This window comes from Myxine glutinosa, chromosome 1 (genome assembly GCF_964187855.1).
Source record: "Myxine glutinosa chromosome 1, kmMyxGlut1.1, whole genome shotgun sequence".
Lineage (NCBI taxonomy): Eukaryota > Metazoa > Chordata > Myxini > Myxiniformes > Myxinidae > Myxine > Myxine glutinosa.
Window position 1 is genome coordinate 224,911,893 of NC_136261.1, and position 19,238 is coordinate 224,931,130.

Below are 19,238 nucleotides of genomic sequence, written 5' to 3' on the forward strand. Positions count from 1 at the left end.
CCTATACATTTTTGGAAACGTTATTACATGGAAAATCAGAAAATCAATGTTTACATTTGCCAATTCCGACCAATTCGATTCGACCAATTCGACCAATCGACCAATTCCATTCGACCAATTCGACCAATCGCTTCGATCGACCATTCGACCAATTCGATCGATTCGATTCGATTCGATTCATCGAATTCGATTCGATCGACCATTCGACCGATTCGATTTGCCAATCAATTTGACCGACCTTTGCTTGTGTGGAACGGACTGTGAAAACGATGCGGACTATATTGTCGGATACGACACACAGGACAGTGATGAGTGATGACGAACTCTAAATGGCATATTCTGTAATCGTGTATGTTTGATGCCATTGACTGCCTGTGTAGATGTGAAGTTATACTGACTGCATGTGTATATATGATTTTGCTGACTGCCTGTGCATGTTTGGTGATATTAATTATTGTGACACATTTTGATGTTATTAACTGCCTGTACAAAATGATAACATGTATTTGATTATGCAACTTATCGCGAATATAAAGACAGTATTTTGCAATTCAAAACCTTTGATTCGTGTCTTACCATTCCCCATAGCACTAATTTGATACTTTCATTGGATTCCTTGTCCCTGAAAATATAGGTTTAGTATATTTTTAAAAGTTTTTAGGGTAATTAGAGGCAGAAATAGAACAAAATATGTATTTTACAGTGGCCATTTTGAAAATCAAAAATGGCCGCCATACAGGTATCTCTCCAAATGTAAACATTGATTTTTAGTTTCCTTATGCTATAACCTTTCCAAAAATGTATAGGTTTGCTAATCTACCATGATTTTGAACGAAATATAATTTATTGACATAGTGAACCTGACTACCAGAGCGCTCCGGCATCTCAATCCACCCGAGGCGCAACTTAGCTCCGCAACAGTAGAAAAGAAAGAAAAGGGTAAGTGCTAGTACAGCTTAGACGCAACACAGACCCGTATGAATTGCCGATACAGCAAGGTCAAGAAGTGAGCCAAAGTTTCCAATCATTTTATATCCAGATTTAGTGATTTATCTTTTGTTCACTAAATGTATTTACACCTTGGAAGACATGACGGCATAGAAAAGTTTGGATGCCCACAACCAGTTGAAGTCTGGGTGGGTCGGGTCAGTCATGTAGTTGTTCTTGTTAAGAATGGATATCATGTTGTTGCAAAAGTAGGCCTATAATATATCAATGACACAGAGTAATGTTGGCAGAGTAGATTAGCATGAGGTACAGTGCCTTCAGAAAGTATTCACACACCTTGACTTTTTCACATTTTGTTATGTTACAGCCTGAATTTTAAATGGATTAAATTGAGATTTTTTTTGTCACTGATCTACACATAATACCCCATAATGTCAAAGTGGAATTTTTAATAGGAATTTTTACAAAGCAATTAAAAATGAAATACAGAAATATCTAAGTTACATAAGTATTCGACCCCCTGAGTCAATACTTCGTAGAAGCTCCTTTGGCAGAGATTACAGCTTTGAGCCTTCTTGTGTATGTCTATATCAGCTTTTCACATCAGGATTTGGGGAGTTTCTCCCATTCTTCCTTGCAGATTTGCTCAAGCTCTGTCAAGTTGGATGGGAAGCGTCGGTGAACAGTAATCTTCAAGTCTTTCTACAGATTCTCAACGTGATTCAAGTCTAGGCTTTGGCTGCGCCACTCAAGGACTTTCACGTTCTTGTTCTGAAACCATTCCAGTGTTGCTTTGGGTGTGTGCTTGGAGCCATTAGCCTGTTGGAACGTAAATCTTCACCACAGTCTGAGGTCTTTTGCAGTCTAAAGCAGGTTCTCCTCAAGGATTTACCTGATGTGGCTCCATTCATTATCCCCTCCATCCTTGCAAGTCTCCCAATCCCTGCCACTGAAAAGCATTCCCATAATATGATGCTGCCACCACCATGCTTCACTGTAGGGATGGTGTTAGATGGGTGATGAGCTGTGCTCGGTTTCTGCCAGACGTAGCGCTTTGCATTCAGGCCAAAGAGTTAAATTTTCATCTCATCAGACCACAGAATCTTTTGCCTCATGCTCTCGGAGTCTTTCACGTGCCTTTTTGCCAACTCCAGGCATGCTGTCATGTACGTTTTTCTGATAAGTGGCTTCCATCTGGCCACTCTCCCATAAAGCCTAGATTTGTCAAGTGCTGCACAGACTGTTGTCCTTCTGGCAGGTTCTCCCATCTCAGCTAAATAACTCTGTCGTTCTGTCAGAGTGGTCATTGGGTTTGAATTATCGGTCACCTCCCTGACCAACACCCTTCTTGCCCAGTTGCTACGTTTGGTCGGAAGGCCAGCTCTAGGAAGAGTCTGGATAATTCCATAATCTTTCCATTTCCTAATGATGGAGCTCACTGTGCTCTTGGGAACTTTCAACACTATTGAAATTGTTTTATACCCTTCCACAGATCTATTTGACCCCTCACAATTCTATCTCGGTGTTCTACTGGACAGTTCCTTGGACTTCGTGGTAGAATGTCTGCTCTGGCATGCACTTTCAACTGTCAGACCTTATATAGAAAGGTGTATTTCTTTCTAAATCATATCCAATACATTGAATTGGCCACAGGTAGACTCCAATCAAGTTTTAGAGACATCTCAAGGATGATCAAATGAAATTGGATACACCTGAGCTGATATTGGAGTGTCATTGCAAAGGGGTTGAATACTTATTGACTGGAGACATATTTCAGATTTCATTTTTAATTATTTTATTAAAAAATTGTAGAAAAAAATTAAAATTACACTGACATTATGGGGTTTTATGTGTAGATCAGTGACAAAAACATCTTAATTTAATCCATTTTTAATTCAGGCTGTAACACAACATACTGTGAAAAAAGTCAAGGGGTGTGAATACTTTCTGAAGGCACTGTAAATGTTAATTGTTAACATCATGCTTATCTGCTCTACCATCTGCTTCTATACTCTCGGATGTTTATGCAGCCCTAAAGGTTTATCTTATTTCATCAACTTCAAGAGAGACACCAACTAATGTGAAAGACATCAACTAATTTGAAAGACAACAACTAAAGAACTAATACCGGCAGACAGGATGTTCAGTTTAATGTTCATCTGAGAGACGCACGAGTGGGGTGTTTGTGTGTGTGTGTGTGTGTGTGTGTGTGTTTCGCTTTTGTTTATCAAGGTAAAATGTGCATATTTCATTTTTCACTCATTTTGAGGACTCATATGGTTACTCAAACGGTATATCTGGCAATGACGTCATGGCAAACATTCTTTCAGGGCTCCGCTACACCAAAAATTTGGCACTACACCACTAATATATGTTGTTCATGATGTCCCACTCTTAATGATGTTTTTTTTTTCTTCCACTGTGTATCCTTGTATTGTACATGTTAAAAGATTTGAGTTCCCTTTCGTAATGATTTGTTATATAAATCATCCAGCATTTGCTCATTTTTCATTCAACCACATGAAGAAGGCTGGGATGTCCCATTTGAAATGCAATTTCTCTGAGAGAGCCACTCATGTAATATTGGGTTTGCTTGGTCATTATTCCCTGGAAATATGCTTATTTATTAGCAGGAAATTACTGGAAGTGAATGATGCAATAACCGCAAGTGACTCCAGGTGCCAGGTTTGACTTGTGAATCAGCCATTTTTTTATCCAACAATTTCAGTGTCATATGCATGAAAACATGCTCGATGAAACGATGAGTGAAGCTGAAGGTGAGTTCTCCTTGGATTTGAATTAAAGAAAACATATTTGCACAAAATATATTATATGTCAGTTCCACAACACGGGACTTGATGCTTCTACGGGCTTCCGCACGATCAGGGTGAATATTTCATCATTTCAAATGAATGGGTTTCTGACATGAGATTATGGTATGACATTGTTTGCAATCATAATTTTTTTCGAGCAGGTAAAGTCATCAATGTTACATGTCCATGTGTACCAGAAACGCCTCAAGGATAACCCTGAAAGGTGAGGACGGCATCTGAAGAAAGAGATGGAGTTTCTGGCCCAACGGAGATTGAATCAGAACAAATGAAAGGAAGATGTACATTTGGCCGAGCAGTGCTGGATAAGAGAGACAACGAAAACAGTGACAGCATGTTGCAAAGAAAAGACATGGTGGTGGTGACATCACAGAAGCAGCAGGGCAATAACACCAATAGAAGAACTTTGTGACCAGGAGAAGGAGAAGAACCGATTCGATTTTGGATAATGTCCGGGTGTAGATCCGGCCTACCAGGGGGACACAAAACGTAAACTGTTCAGCCTGGCGGAGGTGTGCTCTCTACTGAATGCCGTTCTAGTTTATTTGCTGTAGTCCTTTACACCAACAATGTGGTTCACATGTAATTTCATAATGCATAATTAAATGCACAAAAGTTCATAATGCATGCTCTTTAATTTATTTCGCACATACTACAAATAATGCAAATATACACACAACCACAAAAAAAAGCAAACGCACAAAAGTTCACAATGCATAATTAAAATATAATGAATTAAAGGAAATTCACGAGAACATTTAAAGGGAGAAGGAGGACAAAGCAAACTGTAAGAGCTTGGGGGGTGAGGGGCGGGAGGGGAAAGATGGTCCTTCACACCTACTGTTAGGATTTGTTGAACTTGAGGTCAAGTATTAGTTTGGAGGTTTGAAACAGAGTTGCATTACTTTAGGGGAACTGCAAGAGCTGCTCTGTACATATACTTTTTAGTACTATAGGTTTGCTCTCTGTCTGTCCGTCACACCTGTGGTTTTCCAGACTTTCCACCCTTACCCTTTAACATATTCAACTGAAACTTGGTACATAGCTTCATAATGATAAGTTCGAGAATGAGTTTGAGTTTCAAGGCGTTTCATCAATTCGTTCGCAGAGTTATGCCCTTTTTGGACAAATGAAATATCACATTGATAGGGGACATGTAATACAAAGCAATTCTCCCTCTTGTTGCACTTGTTTTACTCTATTTTATTTTTTGGACACTTAAAAGTGGTTATCTTAATATAATTCACGAAATGTCTGTGTTCTGTTCCCAGGTACCGCAAAAACCGCTGAACCGATCGCAACGATATTTTGGGTGGGTAATCCTGGGACCCCTGGAGTAAAATAGGCTATATTGTTTTTCCAATTTTTTTTTCCAATTTTCCAGTTTTTCCAAACACGATGGAATAACATTTACCGATATGAACAGTGATGTGGCTTATGTTGAAATTCTATAAATACTGTTTAGATTTTGATGATTTGTGTGTGATATGATTTAACGGATGTTTATATAAATCGTTTAAAATAAAATAAAAGCCTACAATTTCTGATATTTTGCCTTTTCATTTGGGCCTCCCAATTGAAGCCACGCCCATAGGGTACCGTTGCTAGTAATAGTAACTAGCCGAAACCCGTGGAACATCCACGGAAGGGAGGATGTGGTGCATGGATAGAGTGTACCATTATGGATGGCATAGGGGATTTGCTTGTCCGAGTAAGAGTTAGGAAGAAAGATGAGAATGAAGAGTGCGTATATGAACAACGATCGCCGACACTGGCACAAATGCATGCTCTGGATTGTCGGCTTGCTTTCGCCTTCGCCTGTCCAATCAGCGGACGGCTTGCTTCGCCTTCGCCCAGCAGACGCCAATACGATGGCGTCGTAAGATGGCGTCGTATCGGCAGTTAATCGGATGCTTTTGGGCCCCAACGTCGGCTAATTCAGATTTTTCGAGTATGGCTGTATGTGATAAACAAAGAGCGCGGTTCGTAGATCGTAAATCCATTATTGCCGTGGGCATCGGGTCACTGGGTGCGGCGTAAAAGGGATAACAAAGTCGAGTCCTTACGCTATTATTATATAGATTAGCTGTTTCAGTACATCGGAGGGCAATTCAAATTTGATCTATATTTATAACTAAACTTGTTTGTGTATTGTTAGAAGCTTGGGTCGTGGGTGGAGGAGGGAGTTAGATATCCGACTTGTTAATTTTGTACATAGATGTGTATATTTTACTTTGTATAATTCGCTGTATATTTACTCCATAAATATTTACTCCATATAGTTTACCACATAAAAATTTGGATACTATCACCTTGTCTATTTTGTCTTTTGTCAGAATCTTATCATGCAGAAGCTAAAAAAAACAAGTGACTGTAAACCACTGGGAATTTACAGCCATTGTTTACTACAACAATGTAACAGTCCTTCGTCTTTATGACCAGGCCTTGGCCAGATGCTAAATGAAAATGGTTACCGATCACTGGGATGGAACAGCTGAAGCATTGGTCATCATTTCAAAGACCATACACTGCTAGTGACCAGTGTATAGTCTTTGAAATGATGACCAATTCTTCACCTTACCACCTTTTCTTCCTACCCCTTCTGCTGAGATCATGTATTCGTGAAAATTACCAACCAAGAAAAACATCAGGAAATTGAATTGCAGCAAAGCCGACGGAGTCATGGGGGTTTTAGCATGGAGCACGCTTGTTTGAGGCAACAGCATAGGGCAACAAGGCAGAAGTTCTTGAATAAGCCAATGAGTACACAATCTGTGAGCAGGATCCAGATACTGTACCACCCGAGGCTGGGGCTGTGCCACGTGATAGCAGGATGACACTAGCCAGAGTCAGAATTTTGAAGACAACATTTTGTAATCGGTCATTGCAAAATGCAAAGTTGGACCAGGGATTCAATTACAACATTGGCTCTTTGGTTGCATTATTTGTGAGTGAAAATCCGGGTGTTTATATTCGGGCCGAGAATCTAACCCAGACTGACTATAGACGTGCTACGGTGCTACTTTTCTGTACCATGTTGTTGGGCTCAGGAGTCAATATTTTCTTCTGGAAGAAAGGCCTTTAAGATGAATTAGAGTTGTCAGCATTACTGCATCACTTTTGTGAAAACAAGAAAATAGGAAAGGAGAGGGATTGGAGGGGTGGGGTAGGGGGTAACGTAAACTTTAGGAATGACACTCATTTGACCTCTTTCTCTGCTATCCTTCTCCTTCATTTCAGTTTTTTGCAACCTGGATTGAAAGTACAGTATAAATACAGTATACTAATCGTCCTTCAAATATATGATATTCACTGTTAATCTATCCCTGAGATTAACCATATTAAAGCATGATAACATAAAGCTCAAAACAGTATGATATTACAAAAGGCTAAATCAAAGCTTTTTTTTCTTTCCAAGGTGAAGGTCATGGAAGAGCACGGTGACGGAGGATATGAACTGACAATTATGGCAGTGGGGCAACTTGTGAATACTGAGCAAAGAAATGGACAAAATAGGAAGGAAGTAAACAATGCAATCTGCAAGTAAGAAGATTGGATTGCAAAGGATTCATGGGAGTAATACATATTGTGCGTAAGGATAGAGGATGACATGAGATGTCAGCGCACAGCTCGTTGAAGCCCTGGAGGAAAAAGTGGAATGGTACACCTTCCTAAAGGTGGTTCCACATATAGGAGAAGTGAGGAATAAAAGAGTAGAGGTGTGTAGTCAGCCTGGATTTTTGGAAGTTTATCCAGGAGGGACGATGTGAACAACAACACAACAACATGCATTTTAAGGCCATTTTCCCTGCTAGAGCGGGGGTTAGCCTTGCGGTCCCCATGACAATCTTCTCCATTTTGCCCTATTTTCTGCATCTCTCCTTGTTAACCCCCTTGCCCGCATTTCTTCTTCCACCACCTTAAGCCAAGTCTTTCTCGGTCTTCCCCATCTTCTACTTCCTTCTACATTCATTTCCATCACTCTTCTCAACCAAGTCACTTTCATCCTTCCTCAACACATGACCAAACCATCTCAACCTGTTCCTCTTCACAGCATCAATCACAGGCTCTATTCCCATCATCTTTCGCAATTCATCATTGGTCTTCCTCTCTCTCAACGATACTCCGCACATCCACCGAACCATTCGCATTTCCACCCTTTCCAGCCTTCGTTGCTGCTCTACGTTCATGACCCATGTCTCGCTCCCATAAATCATAACACTTCTCACACATGCAGCATAAACCTTTCCCTTCAGCTTCAACGACACTCCCCTCCTCGTCAGCGCGCTACTCAGTTCCCGAAACTTCTTCCATGCACATCTCACTCGAGCAACCGTTGCTGAGTCTGATCCACCTTCTCCATTCAGCATGTCTCCGAGGCAGCAAAATGTTTTCACACCTTCCAGCTTCATGCCGTCTCCAAGACCCAACTCAACATTTCCTCCATCTGCAGCTCCCTCTGTGCACACCTTACATTTGAATGTAGCTGCCACACTGGTTAATGACCCTCTCAGACCACTACATTTTTGATGAACCCACTCAGCGCACATTGTACATTGAATGGAGTTCACTCCGACAGCCTTCCTGCACACAGCACATGGCCACTTCCCAGTTCTTTCCACCTCACCACATTCTTTCCACCCACTTGCCATCACCTTCGTCTTTCCTATATTCACCTTCAGACCTTTTGTCTCCATCCATTCCTTCCACTTGTTCATCTTTTCCTTCAGTCCATCCATAAGGATAGATTTGGAGGGAGGGACGATGTGAGAGCAGCAGTATTTGTGCCTTGTCCTTATTGTGGAAGATTATAATAATGTTGAGAGCTTTAAATTTGACGGAATCCAGGAAATATGGATGGGGTGACGGGGCCCCAGCCTACTGGGGGGAAAACAAAAAAACTTTCATCCCATTTGATTTAATTCCACCCTTTTTGTTCTTCAGCTTCCCTTGCTGACCAATAGCATTATATTGAGTGATTGACATCATTTGTTTATGATTCCGTGCTATTTAATTCCTGTACTTGTAATTTTATAATAAATTATTCACTTAGAATCAAGGCGGTGTTAGAAGGTCACTTTCGTGGTGCAAATTAGCCTCTGAATCCAACCATTTTGGAGATTAAAGAATGGATATCGCAAGACTGTCTGACCAACAGAGTTTTCAATTCTAAGAGCTCTGCCCCTCTGGACTTTGCAACCTGCCACCTTGAGGTGTATGAAAATATTGATGCAGGAAATTCAGATTTGAATTTGATTACTTTGCAGATGTTTGTATTTTGTGACAAACCTTAAGGATAACGTACTACTTTAATTAACACTTTCAACTTACATGCAGTGTGCTGGTTCCTAAATCGATCTACTTGTAAGGGTGTTGATTACAAAACTTGCTTTGAGGTGCATTGGTTACTACATTTACTTAAAAGTGTACCAGTTACTACATTTTTTTTTTTTGTTGTATACAACATCGAGGCTCGTGTAAGAGCTAACATCAATCACAAAAAAAAAAACCGACACACAAAACATACAATAAAGGGAGCGGGAGACAAGATGGGGAGAGAATCCCATCCAGTTACTACATTTACTTAAATGTACCAGTTACTACATCTACCTAGAAGTACACAATTATTACTAGGTGTGTCTAATCTCTGGAAGGCAACAAAAGACATTTTAGAAACAGTTTGTGGCCATGTTTAAATGCCCTTTTAGTCTTTTGTTGCCTTTCAGCACTTAGTTATACATCTGGTTATTCCACCTGGGGTCGATGAAGCTCCTCATAACCACCATACTACTTTTCAATCATCATGACTCATTCTCCTCTTAATTAATCTCCCTCGTTTGGTTAATCTTCACCATCCTCATCTTCTAATTCAGCCCTCGAAATCGCCTTCCGTCCAAATTCCTCCAGCACGATGTTTTTGGACTTCCTGGGAAACAAAACATACATCATGGTACAATGCACATTAAATTAAGGTATTCTATAAAGGCAGCAATATAATTTCAAAATCTCAGCACTGAAATAAATTGGCAAATATAAACGACTCGGAAAAATCCCGTCCGATATGACGCGTTGGAACAGTTTATTCGACGGTGCAGCTTCGTGATGGTGCCAAAGTCTGAAGCCTCGGCCTAGTGTCAGGTGTGCTTATATCTCCTTTATTTATCAGACATCCTATGGACGTAAACAAACACTCATTTTACTTTGTGCGCGTTTCACATCACGTGCAGCAAATGTCACCTCCCTGCACCTTGTATTTATTGCTATTTTTTTTAAAAACGATTCTGTACACCGCCCTTGAGGCTTCATTGACAAACCACCGTCTACATTTCCAATAGACGAGACATAATTACTCTTTTATGGAAAATGTTTTTCGAATTTGTTTTATCCTCATAAAATAGACCATAGTGAACACACATTTGTGTAAAAAGATTTGCCTTTAAAACCTACCTTTATGAAGGGGGACAGACATCTGTACAAACACACAAACTGATATTGTGTTTTATATGGTAGATATAAGATTTTAATGGTATAACAAAAGTGGTACTAAACCTCAGGTTTTAGTACCACATTTGTTATACCATTAAAACTCTGTGTATTCCTATATTCTCATTCAAAATTAGCATGCAAGGTTAATATCATGCCAAACACCATAAAACAAGCCTATTTCTTATAATCATGGGTTTTCTATGAAAATTCCATTTTTAGGACTTTCAATAATTTTCAGGAGGATTAGTGAACCAATTGTTGTGTTTCGAGATTATAGACATCTTAAAGCTCATTAACCAGTGGGTGGTGTTCTCCTCTGAGCCCCTTGCTCAATTCCCATCTATCATGTCTACATGTACACATTATAGATGTGAGCCTCGCAGTTTCTCATTTTTAATCTTACTATAATTCACCAAATATCCGTCCGTCTGTCTGTCCGTTCGAAGGTACCGCAAAAACGGCTGAACCGATCGCAATGATATTTTGGGTGGGTAATCCTAGGACCCCCTGGAGTAAAATAGGCTATATTGTTTTTCCAAGTTTTCCAAGTTTTTCAATTTTCCAATTTTCCATTTTTTCCAAACACGATGGAATAATATTTATCGATATGAACAGTGATGTGGCTTTTGTTGAAATTCTACGTACCAGGAGAGAGTAGATCGACTCTTGATGAACTCTTCCTATATAAACGTGCGGCTCCGAAGTAACACAGCAGCGTGTGCAAAGCGACTGAGAAAGAGGTGTGGCGGCCGCTTCCGTTTTGCAGAATTCAATGTTTTTTCAAAATGGGCGCCATGTACTGTTTAGATTTTGATGATTTGCATGTGATATGATTCAACGGATGTTTATATAAATCGTTTAAAATAAAAAAGCCTTGAATTTCTGATATTTTGCCTTTTCATTTGGGCCTCCCAATTGAAGCCCCGCCCATAGGGCGGGTACCGTTGCTAGATTATTAAATGCAGTCTTTCTGAGATTACACCAATCCAGAAAATCTCTGTTTTTGCCAAATCTTATAGAAGAACAGTGGGGTGAAGGGAAGGCACAAACATTTTGAGCAACAATAAATTCAGCTGTTCTGTCTGTACTCTCTTGTGATCATTAAAAAAAATCCTGGATATCTTACTGAGATTAAGCGATTGTCTGGGTCATGAGAAAGCAAAATAAGACAAATACTTACAGTCTTCAGACTTTGTGCTGGTGCATAAAAAAAATTCAAATGTATAGTTAGTTACAAGCATGGTATGTCTAAACGTGACCAAAAAAAAACAAATTTATGGAATGCCATTCTACCTAAATTAAAATCTGTCATTACATTAAAATGACTAGAATATGTGCTGCATACTAAATGTTACATTAACACAATAAGTTATGGAAGGCTTTGTCAACGTGTAATGTTAGTGCAGGATAGCCAAGAGGTATACAAACTCACCTTTGAGCTGTCTATCCTGGATTTGAATATCAACCCAATTATAAACTGTCACCATGGTGTTTTACATGCAGGGCGAGGTATTGATGTGTGCAACATTCCTCAAATGGATATTAAGCTGAGTTTCCCACTTGCTAGTTCAATGGCTATAACCGATTGACCCGAAGTCGATTAGTAACACTACATTTGGGCCATTTTGTGTAAGAGAGTGATTTTTTTTTTTAAGGTGGAAAAGATGCCGCTTCCTACCCTCACTGATACCGCCATATAACCCAGTCCGAGTTATATGTTCAGTATCATGAATGTCCACACTGGGGGCTCACTGGCTACCATTGAGGTTCTGTTGTATGTCTGTAATGACTTATTTGTTTACAATGAAGGTGGTGTTACAATGTCATTTCCATGGTGAAATTAGGCTCTAAGTTCAACCATTTTGAAGGTTCAATAAGAGAACGAGTATCCACTCAACTCACTAGCCTTCCAAGCTCTCAAGTAAAGGGGTTGTGACGTCCATCCTTGTGACGTTTCAAACTGCCACTTTGAGGTGTGTGACAGTATATCTATGAACGCATCCACATTATATACACATCGCATTGTAAATTGTGAATAGTTTCATCCGTCCGAAGGTAAGGGAACGGAGGCCTCACAGAGTTTGTAATCCATACAAATTGTACCTTTGTTATCACAGAATTGCCCCTCTGCTGATTTTTTTTGAATTACCCCATGCACATTAGAATATGTTAATGAAAAATATTGTTTTTCTTTTTGCTTGAGCAATTTGTTTTGATATAACAGGTTTGCCAGGTAGTGTTCTCATCTGAACGCCTGGCTCAAATCCCATCTATCATGTGTTCGCCCATTGTCTCCTAATGTCATTGTAATTCATGTAAAACTAGAATATCTACCAATGTCTTTATCAGGCATGTAATATATGTACGTACAAGCTCATCCTCGAGCCGCAGGTCAATGTTGAAAAAAATATACAAGTTCCTCTTTTTCGTTTTTTGTATTTTTTTGGTTTAAGCCTTTTGCTTGCATATACTGTACGGTATTTTAAACTCATTATGCATCTGCTTTCTCCATTTCCCACTCACCCTCCTGCTCTTTTGGTGCTGGATGCATCAACAGGAATGGAAGTGTCACTGCAAGATCACTGAAAAAATCAGGAAGGAAAAATGTTTGTAAACAATGAGCTATGTCTTCACATGGGTCACAAAGAATTATGAAAGTGGAGAAACAGGACGTATAACAATGCTACTAATTGTTATGTTATTACTATGATTATTAGTAGTATTCTAGTAATATTTTAATTTTTATTATTCTAAGACAGCTGGGAAAGCATTCTTCCAAGATGGCAATGAGTAAGAATATTAAGGGTTGAACTATTTGATTTTTATATAAATACAAGAATTGCCCAAAGGGCAAAATTGGTTACTGCCCTGGCTTTTGTAGTTCTCGTTCAACTGTAGATCGAAATGATCTCATGTAATATGAGAAGAAAGGTTTGCAAAAGCAAGACTTAATTTGCAGAACGAAACAGAGGACAATAAGTGGAGAGTACCTATTCTCTTCTTCATTCTCCTTATTGAAGAAACAAAAGTGACTTTTAATGGGAAGGTTGTAGTGCAGCATTTTTGGATCACTTTTCTTGAGAAGGGCATCAACATATCTGTCCCGTCAACAGTTACACGTGGATGTCAAATACGTCCTTATATCTTTCTGAAAACTAGTGATGTGTATATAATGTGTAGTGAAGGTCCATCGAATTATTACATATGCAAGAATTATTACATCATCAATTTGGATTCAGACCAGGTCATTCTACTCTGGACATGCTGCTTCTGCTGTCTCAACAATGGATGGAGGTCTTCAATGCCAAACAGGAAATCAGAGCTGTCTCCATTGACATATCACGTGCCTTCGATACGGTCTGGCACCCAGCTCTGCTCACCAAACTCTCCTCCTATGGTATCCATGGAAATCTCCATGCATGGCTTGCGGACTTCCTCTCTGGTCGTAGTCAACGTGTGGCCCTGAATGGATTTCTCTCATCTCCCCTTCCTGCTAAGGCTGGAGTTCCCCAAGGCAGTGTTCTGGGCCCTGTGCTTTTTCTGGTCTTTATCAATGATCTCTCCGACTCTCTGGAAAATCCTCTCTATCTCTTTGCTGATGACTCCACTCTCTGCCGCTCCATTCCTCTTCCCTCAGATCGGCAGTCTGCAGCCTCCTCATTCTCTGAAGACCTGGACAAAATCACAGACTGGTCAAACAAGTGGAACATGTCTTTCAATCCTGACAAATCTCACACTCTTACTATGTCTCTCCGAAAACATCGACTGGACAACCCCCCCATCTACTTTCTCAACAATCCTCTCCAAGAAGATCTGTCGCTCAAGCTTTTGGGTCTCACTATCTGCCATGATCTTTCTTGGGAAAACCACATTTCCAAGCTGGCCTCCAAAGCCAGTCGCCGACTGGGCATCCTCCTTCCGAGGCACACCTGAGCTCCTCACCACATACAAAGCTTTCATCCGCAGCTCAATGGAATACTGTTCTCCCCTATGGGCCGGTGCTCCTGCCTCACACCTAGCTCGGCTTCATGCTGTTGAAACCAAAGCTTTCAGAATCATTGGAATCTCCCGTGATTAGGCTATCTCTGAGGGCCTTTCACCCACTCACCGCAGGCAGGTAGGTGGTCTTTCTGTCTTCTACCGACTCCTCTCCGGCCTTGCTCCCCCAGCTCTCTCTGTGCTTTGTCCCCCAAATATTCCTACAGGTCGCACAAGATCTGCCAGCAACCCTCTGATGGTTAAACTGCCGAAATCTCGGCTCTCCGCTCACCTTCACTCTTTCATTCCTCTTTTCTCCCGCCTCTGGAACAAACTCCCACACTCCCTTCAATCCCACTCCTTCCTCCAGGTCTTTAAAACAGCTGTTCACCACCATCTCTTATCTTCCCCCATCCAAAACCTTGATCTTTTGTACCCCCGCTAATTCACCCCAGATCCACCTTGTTTGAAATTCCAACTTCTTTCCTGGAAGACCTGGCAGTGTCCATATGTTTTATACCTCTCCCACCCCCCTTCCCAAGCCTCCCCCCCCAAAGCCCTCTCCCTCCCACAGATCTCTCGATGTCCCTGCTCTCAAATGTTGTGTTTGTGTCCTTCCCCCTCTCTCCCCATCTTGTCTACCGCTCCCCATGTTATATGTTTTATGTGTCGGTTTGTTTTTCTGTGTAATTAATGTTAGCTCTTTCACGAGCATCTTGTATAAAAAAAATATTAAAAACTCCCACGTTCCCTAGGCTGTTCTGTCTCTCTCTTCCATTCAGGACTTCAGGCAAGCAGTGCACCACTATCCCTTGTCATCCCCAATTCTCACTCATGATCTTTATTACTCCCATTAACTTTTCCTCTACCCAATCATCTTACTTGCTAGTTTAAGCGTTTCCTCCCCTCTTCCATCGCCTCTTATTCTGTTCGTTAATTGCCTTGATGTTTGTTCCACTGTAGGTTATACTATGCTCTTCCACGAACCTTACTTCTGTAAAGAAAAAAAAAATAGGCTTTTGCTCTGAGGATTACCATTACCACACGTGCTGGTCAAATCCGACGCTCTCGTTTCCACCTCACTAAAGCTGAGTTTTCCGAACCGGATTCGTCGTGTTTTTATGTTACATCTTCATCTAGGTTCCCAAACAGCTGTTCACCACAATCTCAGAGATATTTCCCAATCCAAAACCATGATATTTTCTATCCTCGCCAATCACCCACCCCAACCCACTTCATCAACCCCACCCCAATCCCCCCTCCTTCCAAATTTCCATTTTTCCCCTCATGAGAGTTTCCTTCTGCATCCATCTTGTCCACCCCATGCATCCTCTCCTCCGCACACCCATTGTTTGTCCAAGTCTCCCTCTATCTTGGCATACACCTCTACTGTTTGATGGTGGTACCAGCTCATTTTCACCACAGCCTCACAACGCTCACCTTCAATTGTGCATCAAATTTGTAATTACTCCCGCTAGGGAGTAATGCATTCGATCGTGTCTGTGTGTCTGTGTGTGTCTGTGTGTGTGTCTGTGTGTGTGTGTGTGTGTGTGTCTGTGTCTGTGTGTGTGTCTGTGTGTGTGTCTGTGTCTGTGTCTGTGTGTGTGTGTGTGTGTGTGTGTGTGTGTGTGTGTGTGTGCAATATATCTCGAACAGTTCTGAACGGATTTGGATGAAAGTTGGTGGGATGATTGCCATTGGGATAAGGAAGAATTCATTAGTTTTTAGTGAAGCTCAGGATATTATTCCGGATCCAGGAATTTTTTGAATGATTTTTTTACCATTGGAAGATAGGGCTCAGCAGCGGCCACCTACGGTGGGAGTATGCGCTCTACTGAGTGGCGTTCTAGTTCTCGTCTGTCAACTAAACCACAACTAAGAATTTTCCCAGAAGATGAGGGGACCTATTTGCATTCTTTAGCCGAGCAGGACCGCACGTGCTCAGCCTATTCCCGGTTTCTCTGGTCATGTTCATGGAGGTTCCTCTGAGTCCACTTTCCAGAGCTTTACCTCATCTTGCATGGGTGGGACCACCCAATGCCAGTCTTGGTATTTCACCAAGCAGAATCTATCCATGGGACTCTTCTTACCACAATTGCAGCAAGACCCCAGATAAAGCAACTTCTGTGATATTAAATGGGCCCGTAAAGACCAGATTTACCACCATTATTACCTGGCCTGGGCACACAAGTCATAAACCATGGACCATCTCTCTGCGGCCCTACCTGCCTTCAAAGCATTCTGGTGATGCGACTCATTCGGTCACTTAGTCATTTAAGAATCACAGCTTTTTGTCACTGCCGGGTCTTACAAGGGCATTGATTGGTCTAGTCTATGGTTGGGTCTCTGCAGAGCAGCCAATTTAGCCACACAATCAACTGACATGTGAATCTTCTGAAGGTACTGGAACTCTACCTTAACCCTGTTGCAATTGAACCCATACAAATTCACTTGTATAATTGTAGCCCTAAGTCACTGCTAAAACGGTGACTTAAAACCAGGAAATGTAACACTTCGAACAATATTCACTTCAATATTCACTCACAATATATGTAACACTTCGCCCCCCTTCCCATGCCCCCCCCCAAAGCCCTCTCCCTCCCACAGATCTCTCGATGTCCCTGCTCTCAGATGTTGTTTTTGTGTTCCTCCCCCTCTCGCCCCATCTTGTCTACCGCTCCCCATGTTATATGTTTTATGTGTCGGTTTGTCTTTCTGTGTGATGAATGTTAGCTCTTTCACGAGCCTCGATCTTGTATACAAAAATATATATATATATTTAACGCATCTGCCACAGGTCCACACAAAGTAGGCACAAAATTATTGGGAAGTCTACACAAAGTAGGCACAAAAAACAGAAAGGAGTCAATGCCATTCTCTGTTGTGTATTTGTCCATATTTATCTGCAAAGAGACAGAGTAAACTGCCTGGTGAAAGTCCTTGTAGTGTTCATCTCATCCCGTGTGCCCCTCCCCATCCCTCTCCCTTCCACAGATCTCCCGATGTCCCTGTTCTCTACTTTTGTTGTGCTTCCCTCTCTCGCTTCCCTCTCTCTCCCCCTATTGTCTCCCGCTCCCTTTCTTTTATGTTCTATGTTAGCTTTTATATGAGCCTCGACTGAGCGCACAAAAAAGCCAAGTTGTCTTTAGGATTACTTACAGTGCAGTGAAGAGCATAATCATGTATTCCTGTACAACCAAATAATCCGTGCTTGTTTGCAGAAGGTAACATTCACATGTTATGTTTAAGATAAATACTTCATTGTTATTACATGGTAATTTCAAATGTAGATACGTGTACAGTTCAATAAGTTATCTTGTTATTACCCCACGCGCATAGCACAAAGTGGGGTTAAGCAGTTGGTTCACTCTATCTGTCTGAAAACTGTCAGTCTATGTTTGAGGAATTACTTAATTTCAATATAATTATATATTTTAACTCTGTAGTGTAGAACAATAATCAGAAAAAAAAAATTCGGAACACGAATCGGAATAGGAACGTGCAGTTTAGCAGTACTTTGGTTCTGAATTTGGCAAATTGTATGAAGTCTCGTCCTGAGCGTATGAAGTGCACGTGCTTAACTAAAATGGGGGACTGAACATCAAAAGTGCTATTGTTCTACAATGGTAAAACATGTATACATAGAAGTACCAATAAATAAAATCTGACTTCTGTACTCTCGCCTCATATTCATCTTTTGATCTGAAATCCACATTTGTTGAGTATATAGCAATAACAACAAATTTTACTTCACTGTTCCAATACATATGGAGGGCACTGTGTATGATAGCCCGGATAATCCTATTGATCGGATCACAGCGACATGGTGTTTTGGAACATTAGAGCTGAGGTGTATCAATCCCCGGGAAAGTCATTTGGACCTCTGGGATGGTGCGAAGTTTCCATCTCTTTGCAACATCCACCTTGGTTGACATCGAGTGGTTTATTTTCGTGATTGGAATATCTTTACCTCCGCCACAGAAGGTGGACAGAAGTTATGTTTTCACTCCTCTTCGTTTGTTTGTGAGCAGGATATTTCAAAAGTTATGGATGGATTCAGACAAAACTTGGTGGACAGGTTGAGTGTGTGTCAGGACGAATTGTTTAGATTTTAGTGGGGATGCGGATCTGAATCCGGATACGAGTATTTTCAAAGTGAGGATGCGGATCAGTGATGAGGATGCGGATGAGCGAGGATCTGAATGAGTGCGGATGAGTGCGGATCTGAATGATACGAGTATTGATGAGTGATGAGTGCGAGTGATGAGTGATGAATGATGAGTGCGGATCTGAATCCGGATACGAGTATTTTCAAAGTGAGGATGCGGATCTGTGATGAGGATGCGGATGAGTGAGAATCTGAATGAGTGCGCATGAGTGCGGATCTGAATGATACGAGTATTGATGAGTTATGAGTGCGAGTGATGAGTGATGAATGATGAGTGCGGATCTGAATCCGGATACGAGTATTTTCAAAGTGAGGATGCGGATCTGTGATGAGGATGCGGATGAGTGAGAATCTGAATGAGTGCGCATGAGTGCGGATCTGAATGATACGAGTATTGATGAGTGATGACTGCGAGTGATGAGTGCGAGTGATGAGTGATGAATGATGAGTGATGAATGATGAGTGCGGATCTGAATCCGGATACGAGTATTTTCAAAGTGAGGATGCGGATCTGTGATGAGGATGCGGATGAGTGAGGATCTGAATGAGTGTGGATCTGAATGAGTGCGGATGAGTGCAGATCTGAATGATACGAGTATTGATGAGTGATGAGTGCGAGTGATGAATGATGAGTGCGGATCTGAATCCGTGTACGAGTATTTTCAAAGTGATTCTTCATCATTGAGAGATCCGGCCCATCAGTGGAATAGAAAACGTAAACTGTTCAGCCTGGCGGAAGTATGCCCTCTACCGAGTGCTGTTGTAGTTGTTCTTGTTTTGCAATAAAATTTACTAATGGCTATGAGGTAAAGGTTACTTAATGTAAA

The 19,238-nt window shown here is 41.1% G+C and overlaps 1 protein-coding gene across 1 annotated transcript in view; it reads right to left on the reverse strand.

Moving 5' to 3' along the window:
- Window positions 1-9,507: 9,507 nt before the first annotated feature.
- The window catches only part of LOC137418391 (beta-arrestin-1-like), a 71,769-nt gene continuing 62,038 nt past the window's right edge, over window positions 9,508-19,238 (reverse strand). The window contains exons 12-13 of the mRNA XM_078773909.1: window positions 12,789-12,847; window positions 9,508-9,705 (exon numbers count right to left, since the gene is read on the reverse strand). Of these exons, the coding sequence (XP_078630035.1) occupies window positions 9,644-9,705; window positions 12,789-12,847 (121 nt within the window). The 3' untranslated portion in view covers window positions 9,508-9,643. The remainder of the gene's footprint in view (window positions 9,706-12,788; window positions 12,848-19,238) is intronic.